The sequence below is a fragment of the Drosophila miranda genome, chromosome XR, assembly GCF_003369915.1.
Source record: "Drosophila miranda strain MSH22 chromosome XR, D.miranda_PacBio2.1, whole genome shotgun sequence".
NCBI classification, from domain to species: domain Eukaryota; kingdom Metazoa; phylum Arthropoda; class Insecta; order Diptera; family Drosophilidae; genus Drosophila; species Drosophila miranda.
The window spans coordinates 48580679-48597238 of record NC_046674.1 but is presented as its reverse complement, the minus strand read 5'-3'; the positions used below and the strand labels follow the sequence as shown (position 1 = coordinate 48597238).

Sequence of the window (16560 nt, the reverse complement as noted above, 5' to 3'; positions counted from 1 at the left end):
TTGCGAGCTATGCTGGCAATAGTTAGACTAACACTACTCTACGGAGTTGCAGTGTGGTGGCCGGCCCTATCAAAAAGGACGATCACCAAACAGCTGGGCAAAATTCAGCGAACCGTCGCCCTATGTATCAGTGGAGCTCTTCGGAGCTCCAAATGATGCGCTAAATTACATCTTATGCCTCCAGAGCCTTGAACTTGCGGGAAAAGAGTGGGCAGAAATGGTAGCAATACGTTTACGAGATGCCGACCAATGGGTACAACAACTAAAGAACAGCAATACACACATCTACTTTAACCAAAAATCGAATTTATGTACCTTTATTTTAATTTAGAGTATCGAACATCCTGGGCGTCCAGTTTTATCTGTACACCAGAAAAAATTTAACATTTCACGATATGGTGTTGGCCAATCGGAGATTGAAACTAAAAAAGATTGTGGAAGCCGTAGTCATATCATTGGGCTTAATGGTTTTAATTTTGAATAAACATTTGGGTACAATCGACCACAAACGCAACCGTGTGACAACTTCCCGGGAGTGTTTTGCGTTGTTTAACCACAATTAGGACTACTTTTTGTGCCGTTTTGTAACGACGGGTAAAACGTGGATCCACCACCACACACCAAAGACCAAACAGCAGTCAAAGACTGGGTTTTCAGTGCGATTTTCCGGATATCTCCTATCTCCGGATTTAGCCCCGAGTGACTATTGCTTGTTTCCAAACCTGAAGAAATGGCTCGGCGGAAAGAGATTTAAATCAAACAATTAAGTCAATCATCTTACAAACAAATTCCCATTTTGAGGACCTCGACAAATCATATTTTTGGAAGGGATATAAAGATTGGAGAATCGGTGGACATATGTATAGGACTACGTTGAAAAATAAAATGTTTGTTTATCCAAAAACCAAAATCATCCAGAAGTTCATGGACTTATTGAACAGCTCACGTATGCACGTATCTGCATTCTAGTTTACATATAATGTGGAATATAATACCGAAACTTTAGATGCAGTTGAGGATGTTTACTTACCGGTGACTAATAGTTCGCCTCTGGTTTTTCATACACAGCTGAAAGCTTTTACTTCGCTTTTGTGGAATTGGAGGTGTGCTTTTTTTCGCAGGTTGTTCTAAAATAATAAAAAATTAAAAAGATAAACGATAGCCGAATTGAAAGCAGAACTAAAAAAGTTCTGTTTGATAAAAGCTATCTTATATTTACCATTGAATAAAAATGGACACAAAGACTATACAAATTATAAGGCTTACAGTTCCTTTTCTTCTTTTTCAATACCGCCCTTCTTAAACTGCAAACGCTCTCGTGTAATGGGAAGCAATTTTGAACCGAAATTCAACCAAAAGTTATACCACATCAAATTTGATCCCGTGGCTGCACTTGGTCTACTTTTACTTGAAAGCGCTTTTTGTACCTTCGCTTTCACAGAAAATTTAGATTTGGTCACGGTCTTATTCTTAATGATCTGTGTAGGTAAAAAAAGAGAGATAGGGAGTAACAAAAAAATAAGTAATACAAATTTAAGATAATTTCCATTCAATACACCGACTAGGATATTCATAACTTCACCTTCGATCAACTGACAAATATTTCAGTACAACGGTATCTCAAAGCAGATTTCATTAGAATATCTAGTGTTTACATGCGATACTAGATGAAAGGCACCGCCCATACAATATACATAGGTCAGTTTGTTAAGTTTATTGGTGGCCAGAGTGATTTCCAAATTGACTTAATGAAGCGCTTAAAATGTTAATTTAATTTAATTGATCTTATTGGACGCTCTTTGTTGTGGATTTAAGTGAAAGTGTTGTCAAATGTATGACAGAGGACAGAGGGTATAAAGGTTTTTACCAGATGCTTGAAATGCAGTGAAAAAGACATTTCCGAAACCATATAATACACATATATCGTTCATTTATTGGGGAGACTGCCATAAGTAAAAAACGCAATTTTTGAGCTATACTCATGGAAAAAACTAATATTCTTTAGTTGCGCATGAAATCCGAAGTGTCCGAAAAATGAAAGCTCACGAGGATCTGAAGACATTTGGAAAACCGCTAGTCAAAAAGACTAGTTTTTTGTGGCACGCCCAAATCAGATTGGACGTTGACATGTAATGACTGCATCTTACAAGAGACGATGCAATTACTGCACCGCCAAGTGGCCCGTCTGAAACCAGCAGAGGGCTGTTACGCGCTGATCCCTTGCAAAACAAATCCCATCCATCCCGCCCAACCGACCAAGGGGCGCTGCCGCATGACGCGCGGCGCGAACCGATCGCGAGCATGCAGGAAAGATAGCTGTTCGTCTTATATTCGACGAAAATTAGCACTAAACTTACTAAGAGAACTAGGCATGCATTCACACACACATGAATGAGATCCTGGCACTCCAGGCTATGAAACCTGGGTCAGTGGTCATGTTTCGGGAGCTTTCAGACACGTTGAATTCTCATATGCGCTCGCTCCACGGCTTGGGCACCACTGAGCAGATCGCAGGATGCATCGTCGAGCAGGAGCTTCTCCGAAAACTGGATCTAGCGAACCAAGAGAAATGGGAGGAGCGATTCAACGAACCCGCATTCGCAAACTTAATTCCGTCGTGGGAATCTATGGCCTCGTTCTTGGAGCAGCGATGCAGATCATTGGACACAATGGACTTTTCTTTGGCAAGCTATGCGTCGAGCAGTCAAGTGGGCAGAAGTAGAATGCATAATAATTCTAGGTGCACATTGGTTACAACGAACCAAACCGTAGAACGCTGCGCGCTGTGGAACGATGGTGCCCACGAGGTTTCGGCTCCCAGTTGCATCTAATAATTTCTCGTTTCGCGAATCAGCTTCAGCTTCGAAAAATTAAATCATCGACTGCAGTCTCGCGAATAGGCGACTCTAGCTTCGTCACGGATAGATTTTCGGTCAATGTTAGCCTGCACTCTATCTCATCGGATTACTCAACTCTCATCACTGCTATTGTAGCCTCTAGCATAACCGATCGACAGCCAAGCTTTGGAATTGACACTCAAAACTGGAACATTCCATCGAACATACCACTAGCAGATCCGGAGTTTCATAAGCCACAGCGCGTCGATCTGCTAATTGGAGCAAGTCTTTTTTTCGAATTCCTGTGTGTTGGTCAGGTCAAGCTACTGCCAGGATTGCCTTCAATTCAGAAAACGCGCTTGGGATGGGTCGTGTCTGGAGGTTGTTCCCGTTTAAAAGGTTCATCTTTGATGGTCTCTCGGGCTCGGGTCGTAGCTGCTGCGGATAATAGTCCAGAGGACCGGCTTGAGGTGCTTCTTCGGAGGTTTTGGGAGGTAGAAAATTGCATCGAACCAATAGTAAAGTCTACCAAAGAAGAGCTAGATTGTGAAGCACACTTTGTCCAGCATTTCCGTCGATTACACAAAAGCGATTATTGTGTTCGTCTGCCAGCTAAATATAATTTGGATCTCCTGGGAGAATCTTACAATCAACCGCTTCGTAGATTCCTGACCCTTGAGAGAAAGTTAGATCGTCGCCCTGATGTTAAATCTCAGTATGCAGCATTCATAAAGGAATACCGTGGTTTACGCCATATGTCTCAGGTTCCTGCCCAGTCAATCAGCAACTGCCGATATTTTTTGCCTCACCATTGCGTCATGAAGGAAGATAGTTCTACGACCAAGCTTCGCGTCGTTTTTGATGGATCCGCTTCAACTTCATCTGGATATTCCCTGAGCGACGTTTTAATGGCTGATCCCGTAATCCAACCCAAACTGTTTCGCGCCAAACTGCTAGATTTCGGTCATACGCCGATGCGATTGAGGGAGATATCTGTAAGATGTATCGTTGTGTAAGAGTCTAAACCGAAGATAGCAGCTTGCAGTGTATTCTGTGGAGAAACTCCAGGGAAGAGGACTTGCGTGTGTTTCAACTGGACACCGTTATATATGGGACGAAGCCTGCCTCCTATTTATGTGCGAGCGATGCATCAGTTGGCAATGAACGAGCAGAGGGCGTTTCAAGTTGGAGCTAAAATCCTTCGCCGTGACTTCTACGTGGATGACTTGATATCTGGAGCCAGCTCTCAGGAAGAGGCTATCCGAATTCGGAAGCAAACTGCTGGAATTTTGTCTAGAGGTCAGTTCAGATTGAGTTCCGGAAGAGGAAACATTTTTGAATTTCGACGATGTCAGCCATGAGACTTAAACTTTAGGACTTGGCCCTACAATCTTCTTTGAATTCCCGCAGGCGCTCTGTTTTGTCATCCATGGCGCGATTCTACGATCCTCTCGGACTAGTTGGTCCCGTACTTACTAAATCCAAAATCTTTCTCCAGCGTTTGTGCCGAAAGAAGTTGTCCTGGGATGAAAGCCTTCCAGTCGCACTGAACACCGAGTGGCAGGAAATATTCACCAGTTTTGGTCAGATTCGTCGGTTTAAATTTCCTCGGTTTGCACTCCTTCCAGACGCTACGCTGGAAATTCACGGATTTTGCAATGCCAGCATCGGGGCTTATGGTGCATGCATTTATGTCTTGTCCAAGGGTCAGCATTCCAGCAGTCACTTACTTTGTGCCAAATCTCGTGTGGCTCCTTTAAAGACACTTACGGTACCAAAGTTGGAGCTTTGTGGAGCAGAGTTGCTGGCTAGGCTGAGATAGCTGGAATGAATGTCTTCAAGGGAAGGTGTTACTGTTGGTGTGATTCTGCTGGATCGGGACGAGCCATCAAGATTTAATATATTTGTTGCAAATAGAGTGGCAACAATTCAGGAAATGACCGAAAAAATGGAATGGCGTTATGTCCCCACAGCTTTAAACCCAGCCGACATTCTGCCTCGAGGGGCTCATCCGACTGAGCTGAATGAGTCACATCTTTGGGCTCACGGTCCTCCATTTCTTTGCGGCTCCTCAGATGACTGGCCACCCACCTTGCTACCTGATAAGCCATATACCCTGATGTTAAAATACAAAAATTAACATGATCAAATAAAAAATCTGCTTATTTATTGCCTCTAAGGCGGAAAAATGGGTAATCTAAAAATTGTTCGCCTGTTAACCGCATTTAATAAGGAACATTTTTTTGATGCGTTGGAGAACAAAGTCTGCCGGGTTAGCTAGAATTGAATATATGTAGTTACATTGGATAGTTTGTTGCGATAACTGAGTGATATCGATGCTTGAGGAAGAAGAAAATATGATCAATAAGAAGACGAGCAAGACGCAAGATTCATGTAAGGAATTGATAAACAAAACATATCAAATAAAAGCCCAAATGCGCAACAGCAATCAAAACCCCTCCTCCACGTCGAGAAGAACGGATATTTCTAAACGGTGTGTACCTACCTACCAAAACTTCGGAGCTAAGGATGTCCGACCCTAACCAATTCTCGGTAAATACAATAACGTGGGATGAAAATGTGGGACTCTCCAGGAAGTATTCTAATAAGTTACTAATAAGGGAAGAAGTTAGTTTTTTGGACGGGTGGTAGTAGAAGGGAATAGGATGTACTGTACTCTTTCAAAACCAAGTGCTCCCGCTAAAATTTGGCAGAGTAAATGGTTTCGAATTGAGTCGTGATGCGCTGATCTTAAAGGACTCTACTTTCCTGGCATAAGAGAAATTAAACTTCTCCCCCTTTTAGCCGACATCTTTTATTTTACTTTGTATGAAAGCAGGTACATCATTAGATGGGCAAGTTCTGGGGAAAAAACTTGCCGCTTTGGTGGGAACCCGGACAGTGGTTTTGGCACCACAGGCAAGGTACTTGTGATTGCAATATCCGGTGGTCCGGGACCTCAGCGGACATGGGTGCTACAGACGTTTCTGATTGCAAGCTTTCCGAGGTGCTAAGTTCGGTTACCGAATCTGCATCACCAGTAGCTTCCGTTGCACTTGGTGTCGCAAACGATATCAGCTTCTGCACTGAAGGAGTGGTTACAGCTATTTTTACAGATGCCGCCGGCCAGAAGGTAGTTGGCACCTGCACGTCCCGCGGAGTAAACATCTTGCGCATCGGAGACTCAGCCAGCAGCAGTAGGCCAAAAGCTGATCATATTGCTTTATAAAACCCACGATAAGCTCTTTCCACGTCTGTCTAATGAACGATCGAACGCCGAAGCGCGGTATTCCTTGCAACTATAATTTCTTGGACGTTGACATGCAATGACTGCATCTTTCAAGAGGCGATGCAGTTACTGCACCGTCAAGTGGCCCGTGTGAAACCAGCAGAAGGCTGTTACGCGCGGATCCCAGGCAAAACGCAGACCTCCTCCCGCCCAACCGACCGAGGGGCGCTGCCGCATGACGCACGGTGCGTAGGCGAACCGATCGCGAACATGCAAGAAAGATAGCTATTAGACTAACATTCGAGGAAAATTAGCAATAAACTTACTAAGAAACTAAGCATGCAATCAAAATACAAATACCACTACAATTACTAATTACTAGAAAGGTGTGTAAGGATTAGTAATTTAATAAGAGGAAGACAATTAGTGGTGGATATAATATGGTAGAGGGAATTATAATCCGAGCATAAGACCCTAAACGGTTCATGCAAGGAATAATTCGATCTAAAAAGTGGAAGGAACAACGGTATAAAATTTCTAGTCAGTCTAATAGGAATCGTTAAGTTTATGCGGCTCAACAGATCAGGGCTGTCTATGTCACCCCTGATCAAGTTGTGCATAAATATCACACCAAGCATTTTTCTACGGTTAACTAAGGATGGGAGGTTTACTAATAGTAGTCTACTAGAGTAAGATGGGAGTCTTACACCCGCATCCCAGTTAAGGCCCCGCAGAGCAAAGAGTAAAAAGTTTTTCTGTACTGATTCTATACGGTCCTGGTGTACTTTGTACTGAGGGCACCATACACAGGAGCCGTATTCTAAGATCGGACGAACAAGCGAGGTATAGAGAGTCTTTGTTATATAGGGGTCGTCAAATTCCTTTGACCACCTCTTTATAAACCCAAGCACGCCCATGGCCTTATTTACCATGGTAGAAATGTGTTCGGAAAACTTTAACTTGAGGTCTAACATAACACCCAGATCATCCACCAGGGTAATTCTCTCAAGAGAACCACCAAATAGGCTGTAGGGAGCCAACAAAGGGCTAGAACGATGAATTGTCATAACTTTGCATTTCGAGGCATTAAGGTGTAACAGGTTTGCACAACACCATGACTGAAAGTTATTAAGATCGGATTGCAAGCGAGAATGAAATGAAATGTCCTTATACTGGTCACAGAGCTTAACATAATCCGCATAAATAAGTACTCGAGAGTATGTTAATACCGAAGGCAAGTCATTAATAAAGAGTGTGAAGAGTAAGGGGCTTAGATGGCCGCCCTGTGTTACTCCCGAAGAAACCTTTACTGGTAAAGAGAGGGAGTTTTTGAAGAGGACTCTTTGAGACCTGGAACAAGGTTAGGTAGGTAGAGACGGCCGCCAAGCTCGCTCGGAGCCCAGCACACTTAGGCCGGTTTCGGCCCGTTGTGATGACCTGGAACAAAGATAGCTAGAAATCCATCTCAGGAGGTTGGGCGGAAACCCTAAAAGGTCAAGTTTATGCGCTAAAAGGGAATGGTTTACAGAGTCGAATGCTTTACTAAAGTCGGTGTAAATAACATCCGTCTGTAAGTTACCTTGAAAGCATTTAATAATGAAAGAGGTAAACTCTAACAATTTCGTGGTGGTTGATCGCCGCCTTATAAATCCATGCTGAGTTGGAGATATAAGTGACTTGCAAAGATATTGCAAGTGCGGAGTTAAAACCTTCTCAAACATTTTAAGAATAGGGGATAACTTTGCTATACCTCTATAATTTTTTGCATCAGACTTGCTACCTTTTTTATGGAGAGGAATTATAAACGATTCCTTCCAGATCGGGGGAAAGAATCAATGGACAGGGTGAATAGTTTAAACAAAGGTCCACACAGAGCCTCGGCGCAGTACCTGAGTACACAACCTGGAACCCCGTCTGGACCCGGTGAAAACACCGGCTTAACTAGTCGAAGATCATAAGGTAAAGAACATTCATTTAACAAGGGACTGAAAATGCCAATCGACCTCGGTAAACCGTAGGGTTACGGATGACCAGAGTAGCTTTCCTCAGAATAAGTGGTTTTGGAAAAATTGGGCAAAAAGATCGGCAATTGCCTGATCATTATTTGCCGCCATATTAGGAAATGATAGCGAGGATGGGTGTGCAGACTTTCTACGCTTACTGTTTACGAAGCAGTAAAACTGTTTAGGGTCCTGAGAAAAACGTATCCTGCATCGAGATAGGTAGTTCTTATAGCATTGAGCATTAATAACTGAAAAGTTTGACCGAGCTATTGAGACAGAGAAGTAGGAGAACCCACTTCTTGAAATTTGTTATAAAGTCTTGATTTTAAGTTTTTTAGACTGGATAACACTTTGGTAAACCAAGGGGGTTTTCCAGATCTAATCGGACAAGAAAGCTGGACACAAGAATCAAAAAATGTGCCAAGAGCATTGTAAAAAATGTTTGTGCCTTTTATGACATCAGTGCACAAGTACAAAGCGGACCAATCAAAATCCCTAATGAGTTTATTAAGCTTCGTAAACTCGGCTTTACGAAAGCAACGGACACGTTCAGGTGGCCTACTCGACCGATCCAATACAGTTTGTCCAATATCTAGCGACACTTCCAAAGTAGGATGGTAGGCGTCTTCAGGTATAGTGAGCGGAAGGGCTCAAGATCAAGCAATCGACCAAAGGAATTTTTCACATGGTTGACTTGAGACAGGGACAGGTCAAGCAAGCCGTCAACAAAGTCATGTCATGACATGGGCACTAGGTTACTAGACTCGTTTACCGAAAACCAAACAGTTCCTGGCAAGTTGAAGACACCAAGAACTATCATATGATCTTTATCTGATAGCGAGGAAGAAACAGCGGTTAAAGCGGACAAGTGCTGCTCATATACGAAATATACGAGCAAGTAATGAATATAGTGCAAGCGGGAAGAATCAGGAATTCCAGTTCCGGTTGAACCTGGACTTTGAAGTGTTTCGACGTGAAGATAGATTCCACTGCAATCAGAGCCCCTTCTGCACGTCGAGACGAACGGTCCTTTCTAAAAGTTGTGTACCGACCTGCCAAAATCTCGGAACTAAGAATGTCCGGCTTTAACCAGGTTTCAGTAAACACAATAACGTGGGAAGCAAATGCAACACTATCCCGGAAAAGAATGCTGAGCTTACTACGTAAACCTCTAACATTCTGATAAGTTATTAAAAGAGAAGTTAGTTTTTTGGAAGGGTGGAAGCAGGACGGGACGATGAGGAAGAGAAAGATGAGGTTGAGGATGGCACACTGGAATGATTTGTAACAGTTATGTGGGGCCTATTCTTCTTCTTAGCCTTAAACTCCTTCACCACCAAATGCTCCGGCCAAAATTTGGCGGAGCAAATGGTGTCAAATTGAGTTGGGGAGATGCTTATCTTAAACGAGGCTATCTCCCTGGCATGAGAGAAGTTGAATTTCTCCACCTTTAAACCCACGGCTTTTATTTTGCTTTGAATGAAAGCAATTACATCATTAGATGTGAGGTCAGGGGCCAGCCGTGAGACAAAAACTTGTCGTTTTGGTGGGACTCCCACCAGTGGTTTGGGCACCACAGGCCTAGTACCTGTGGTGGCAATATCCGGAGGTCCGGAACGTCTATTTACTGGTGGGATCGGGATGGACGGGACAACTAGCGAACTTGCGGACACCACGGACACGGACGCTGCAGACGTACTTGGCTACACATTCTCCGAGGCGATGAATTCGGCTACCGAATCTGCATCGCCAGCAGCTGTCGTTGCCTTTGGAGTGGCAAACGAGATCAACTGCTGCACACTTGGAGTGGTCGGAGTCAGTTTCTCGGCGGCGCACGGCTGAGTGACGGTTGGCACTTCCAGATCCCGCGGAGTGAGCTTTTTACGCCTCGGAGACTCATTCAGCAGTTGCAGACTGCCAAATTGAGACTCCATGGCTAGGAGCTACTGAACAGAAAGTTACGAGAGCGAGAGAGAAAGAACAGTTATTTAAGTTTAGGTGATAGGGAGAGAGTGATAACACAACAAAAGCTACCAGACGAGAGCGGACTGCAATGCAATGTAATGCGTACTCACTCACTGCAACAACACAAACACGACAAGCCGACGCCGAAAAATAAAAAGTTAAATAATGTTTTAACACAAATCAAAAGGCATGCACTCGCGGAATAGAATAGGTTTCCAGATTGTTGGCTGGTTAGGAAGTTAATTAAAGTTTATTTTAGGAAAACACCGGCTGTTTATTCAAAACAAAAGGAAAAAATGCGGAGCGCAAAACAAAAACGCGTCTGATCACTACGAAAGAAACCGAATGAAAAAATGTAGACCATTACCTTCGGAAATGGCATACTCCACTCGGCCCAAGGAAAGACCATATAAATAGTATGATGAGTATCGCCCATACATTTTAATGGTTATATGCAGCGATACCGGTTCTGATTTACTTTTGAAAACACATAAATTGATGATCCTGTTTTCACAAAACTCAAAATTTGTCCGTTTTTAAAACGGAAAAATTTTCCTCGCCGAAGTAAAAAACAGTTTTTTATAGAACAAAACGTATCTTAATTGCAAAAGAAAACGCAGCTACTCCCGCGACTCTACATTGATACCCGATATTCAGATCTGGGCGCTCGTAAAGACGGACTGAAGACTCGGCTCTTGATGCTGATCAATAATAAATGTATTTTATGGCATCGGAAACGCATCCACTTTTAAAACAAATCCAATATACCCAGCTCCGAGTATTGAGTAATATTGTCGTTGGCCCGAGATCCCTGCACATTTTCATGCACTACGCTATCGAAGAGCCAGCAAGGGATACTCGGCTGATTATGGGTAAACTACTTTTTCAGGTTTATTTGGCACAGACAACAGAAAATTCCTTAATTAAAGTTTTAAAAAATATTGATTATTTAAAACAAATAGCTGTCAGACAATATGCCAGACAAACGCTTAAAGCGGAATTAGTTAAAACTGAGAGGAGAGGGGTTCCAGCAATAGCGAGCGCTACTGCACAGAAAGTTTCGGCAGCGAGAGAGCTATAGAAGTTAGAGAAGGTGATAGGGAGAGAGTGTTACTAAAGCAAAAGCTACGAGATGAGAGGCTAAATGCAATATGAGGGCGTACTAATGAAAAACAACGACACAAACATAAATTATAGCTTTTTCTTGTCTTTCAGGGTTGCTTAAAAGTTTAAGTTAATTTCGCAAATGTCTAGACTTTTCTTTTAAGGTCTTAAAATTTTAGTCCTTCGAGACTCTCCGTTGTTTCCCCCCTGTGGTAAGAGCACGGAGTTAAACCAGCTCCTTTGAGACTGAACAAGTGTCTAGTTCACAGACAGCTAAAGGTAGCAAAATAAAAATTCTGATTTCCTTCCTGTAGGAAGGAACAGAGTATATAAAAAAGTTAATGAAACGGAAGTTTCAATTAATAATTTTTTTAAATACGAGCTGGACAGGCTGTATTTTTAATAGATAACTACATATGTAACCTATTTTCCGTGACGGTGGCGTTTTCGAGGCCGAAACATCGAAAAGAAAAAAATATATAATCCGAAACATCCGGAAATTCTTAATGGCCAGCAATTGAAAAAAATACAAGTGGCAAAATAACTGCACCTGTGAAAAACAATAGCTGCAGCGACATCAATAGCAGCAGTGACTTAAGCAGAGGCAACACCAGCAGCAGCGACAGCAACTTCAGCGGTAGCAGTAACAACAACAGCAGAAGCATAATTCATCAGCTAAGTCTCATTCGCTTCTAGCTCTTGCTTAAGCCGGTTGTGTTTTTTTCTTGCTCCCGCATTCTCCGCCCTTTGCCTAAATATCATACAACATTGTTGTGACTTTGTTTTGATATATTATCGCATCTCTTTAATTTGATTCTACTTTGTGTTAACCACCAGTGTTTTGTTTGTAAACAAGTGTTTAATATAAATTCAATATTGCAACGTAACACATCGGACTCGTGCAGGCAATTTGTTATTGTTTTTTGCCCAGTATGCTTTTCGTTATCGCTTCTTCGGTGTGCACTGTTCTCGCGCATCAGCGTTTGCATCGCCCACACTCTCTCGTGAGCATAAGCGGGCTGCTCGCATTGTTGCTCTCACTCTCTCTGGATTGCCTATACTCTCCCTCTCTGTGGACTTTTCTTTTGTGTCTCTGCTTTGGTGAGTTTACTGCTCGTTTTCTGCACTTCGTTGGATCATCTGCTTTGAATTATTGCCGCTGCAGCTGATTGTCTGGCTCGCTCTGCTGTCTGCTCTCCTACTTTACCTGCGATCTCACTCCGTTCTTTTTTTTATTCGTGCACAGTGATTCTACTACTGTCCATAATGGCAATTGTTTGCAGTGCAAAGAAATGTGAATTCGGTGGTGTTATCATTGGTGATTCATTTCTTAGCTGCTGGCTGTGCGACAATTTTGCCCACATAAAATGTGCTGGTGGTGGAAATTTTGGCCGGCTGAATGATCTGATCTCGAAACGCATGGGCCTGTCTTGGTCATATCTGGCTTGTCGGGAGATTGAGGCCGAAATGCGCACATTTATGAGACAGACTCGAACTGGGTTTCTGGATGTCCGGAAACAATTTGTGGCGCTCAACGAGAAATTTCTTGCCCTTGAATCACAGTTTCTTGGGCTCAAACTCTTGAGCGAATCGCCTAGACGGAAAATTCCGCATAATGATACCAATCTCTTGCAACCTAATCCGATTGGTACGCCTGCCTCCCACCTTCATCCATCGGAAGCATTTGTTACTCCGTGTGGTCATGCCACGCCGTTGTCTGTAAATCCGCCAACGGTGGCTCCGGAGTTCTTTACACCGAGCAATGTGCTTCCTTCGAGCACCCAACTTCCCAACAGCATCAATCCCATCCCTGCAGTTTCTGTGGCCGTCACTTCTGACGCGGTGAGTGCTCCTAGTGCGGGTGTGCTGGTTGCTGACGACGTCTTGCCAATTCCTGCTCCAATTCCTACTCCAATTCCTGCTACAGCCATTGCTGCCAATTCCTCTGCCCTTGTACCGAGATCTCTTTTAGGAGTGGCTCCACCATCTCGTTCTCGCTCGGGACTTCAACTTAGAGCAGTGGTCCATCGGAAAGCAATATTTGTTTCTCGTCTTATTCCTGAGGCTACAACGGAGGATGTTAGACAACATCTTGCCGCTAAACTTAACACTTCGCCTGTTGATATAGTTGTGACTAAATTTACATTTAAACATCATAAGCGCAACATATCATCCTTTAAAATTCTTCTCCCTGATTCTTTACTATCCTGTTCTCAAGAACCGTCAATATGGCCTGAGCATACAATTGTGCATGAGTTCCTTCTCAAAGATTCGAACTCGAGTCCAAGAATTACCGAACATGCTCCAAAAAACTGATGTACTATTTTTCCATGCACTATCAGAACGTCCGCAGTTTGCTGGGAAAATTGCGTCAAATTCATACTAATAGCGCGTCCTTTGATTTCGATGCCATCGCGTTTACCGAAACCTGGCTTAACTCCTCTGTCAATGATCATGAAATTTTCATTGATAGTTACACTATTTATAGAATGGACCGCCCATCTTTTGCAGGTGGGGTTCTGATTGCAGTTAAATCTGTTTTCTCATCTGAGTTATTCCCATTCAATAACATTCATGGAATTGAATTTGTTGCAGTCAAAGTTCGTGTTGGCTCCGCATTTTTCTATTTAACCTGCTCTTACATTCCTCCCAGGTCTGATGCTGAGCTTTACTTACACCACCTCTCAGCAATTAAAATTGTTGTTTCTGCATTAGGGTGCAATGATCGAATTATTGTCATGGGGGACTTTAACCTCCCATTTCTTTCTTGGCTGCCTTGTAATGACGCTAACCTGTTGTTTCCCAATTGCCATAATGACTTTATCAATGGGCTAACGGATATTTCCCTTGTCCAAATTAATGCCGTTAAAAACATTAGGGACAGACTTCTTGACCTCGTTTTTGTTAACGATGGTTCTCTTGCTACGGTATCTAGAGCAAGCCCAATATCTCTCCCTGAAGATCCTTACCATCCAACTTTGTTGATATCACTGGAGTATACACAATCTGGAGGTGCTGACAGTTCCATGGCTCCTTGTCACATAAAGTGTTTTCGCAAAACAAACTTTATCGATTTAGATCTACATCTCTCGCGTGTTGATTGGTCGTTTCTTTATTCATTACCGAACATAGATGCAACTGTTAACTCGTTTTATAGTTCTATTTACTCCGCCCTTAATACGTTTGTTCCAGATATCACTGTACCCGTATCGTCCAAGCCTCCCTGGTTCTCCAAGTATTTGTCATACTTAAAAAATAATAAATCCCGGCTCTATAAAAAGTACCAGAAGTCGGGCTCCACGTTGGCCTTAGCTCTATACTCCTCCGCTCGCTCTCTGTTCCTTGCCGTCAATAGTCAGTGTTATAATCATTACCTTTCACAATGTAGTAGTAACTTTCGTAGTGATCCAAAAAAATTCTATTCGTTCGTTAACTCTAAGCGCAAGTCAAACGTTTTTCCTCCGTCCCTTCATTACCAGAACAAAACAGAAGCTTCTGCTGTTGGTATTGCAAATTTATTCGCTTACTTTTTCCAAACAACGTACTCGTCTCATATTTACAAGCTAACAGCATTTTTCTGCCCTTTTTCGAGGAAAGCGTTGTTCTGGAAGGTTTGTCATCTATGGACATATCGTTTTCTGCGGGTCCAGATAAGGTACCAAGTTGCATCTTAAAACACTGTGCCCAGTCCCTTTGCAAACCCTTGACCTTTCTCTTCAACCTCTCCTTGGAACAGTCTTGTCTCTCAGTAATTTGGAATGAGTCCTACATCATTCCGATTCACAAAAAAGGTTCAAGATCAAACATTGAAAACTATCGTGGTATCGCAAAGCTTTCCGCCATCCCGAAGCTTCTTGAGTTCCTGGTCACCCGGCAACTGCAACATCTTTGTTGCAGCTTGATATCACCGTCGCAACACGGTTTTTTCAGACATCGTTCGACATCGACTAACCTTCTTGAGTTTTCTAAACTAATCCACCGTGGTTTTCAAATTGGTTTGCAGACGGATGTAGTTTTTACGGACTTCAGCAAGGCATTCGATTCTGTGAACCATGCTCTGCTTATTCAAAAGCTCTCTTTATTAGGGTTCCCAACGAATCTTCTAGATTGGATTTTGTCCTATCTCTCTAACCGTACTCAACGTGTTTTGTTTTCTAACGTGTTGTCAAATACTGTTAATGTTACTTCAGGTGTGCCACAGGGAAGTCATCTGGGCCCGCTTCTGTTTATTTTATTTGTGAACGACCTTCCTCAAGTTATAACATACTCTACTACACTAATGTATGCTGATGATGTCAAAATCTGTCTTTCTTACTCTGATTGGTATTTGCACACACGCCTTCAACTTGATCTAAGTGAACTACTATTGTGGTGTTCAACTAATCTTCTTTTTCTGAACCTTTCCAAATGCAAACTTATGACATTTTACCGTCGCGCTCCTCATTTTGTCTCATATGTTCTAGGAAGTCATGTCCTTGAGCGAATTTCGAGTTCAAATGACCTCGGAGTCCTTTTTGATCATAAGATGTGTTTCAACACCCATATAGCTGCAACTGTAAATAAAGCTAAGGGTGTTTTAGCGTTCATCAAGCGTTGGTCCAAGGAGTTTGACGACCCGTACGTTACGAAACAACTGTACATCTCGTTAGTACGTCCTATATTGGAGTATTGTTCTTGTGTGTGGAGCCCGCAGTATAAAGAGCAGCAGGCTGTTATTGAATCCGTGCAAAAGCAATTTTTAATTTTTGCCCTTCGGAACTTTAACTGGGACTCGGGTAGAATCTTGCCACCCTACCGGTCTAGGCTAAATCTTATTGACCTGCCGTCGTTGCACCATCGCAGAATATGCAATGGCGTAATGTTCGTGCACAAGCTCCTTCTTGGGACTGTTGACTCCCAAACTCTCTTGGGTCAGATTGACTTGGCCGTTCCATCTAGACCTACCCGTACTTTTAGGCCTATACGTCTACCCATATGTAGGTCTAATTATGCTGATCATGAACCTTTTAGGGTTTTATGCCATAATTATAACTCCCTCTGTCAAACCCTATCCCCTGAACTGTCTCTTAAACTAATTGCATGCAATATTTATAATCATTTAAATTTAGCTAACTTTTAACTTATCTTTTTCCGCCTTTAGTAACTAAGCACCATTATTAACAGATAATTTGTTAATTTAATAAATAAATAAGAAGAAATTGGTTTGAATACATTGGGGAAGTCGAAAAAATCTATTGAAACGAATGCACGCACTTCTTTTTTTCGTCGTAAAATACAATAATTTGCAGCCACCCAGTTCTCGGTTTTTTCATATTTAGAAAAGCTATTCTAATATTTCACCCCCTACGGTTCACTTAGGGAGTAAGTGAGGTTTTTTTTTTTATTAATTACAATTCCTTAAGGTGTGGAGTCTTCGAAAAGA

At 42.5% G+C, this 16560-nt stretch overlaps 1 protein-coding gene across 9 annotated transcripts in view; it reads right to left on the bottom strand.

Annotated features, from left to right (window-relative positions):
- The window catches only part of LOC117186123, a 71684-nt gene that overhangs the window by 24990 nt on the left and 30134 nt on the right, over positions 1–16560 (bottom strand). For 5 of the 9 annotated variants that reach the window (XM_033386258.1, XM_033386259.1, XM_033386261.1 and 2 more), the window contains exon 3: positions 1031–1127. In XM_033386258.1, the coding sequence (XP_033242149.1) occupies positions 1031–1127 (97 nt within the window). Of the gene's footprint in view, positions 1–707; positions 723–781; positions 966–1030; positions 1128–1219; positions 1479–16560 lie in introns of those variants that run through there. The other 4 variants (XR_004471263.1, XR_004471262.1, XR_004471260.1 and 1 more) reach the window with 3 other exon arrangements.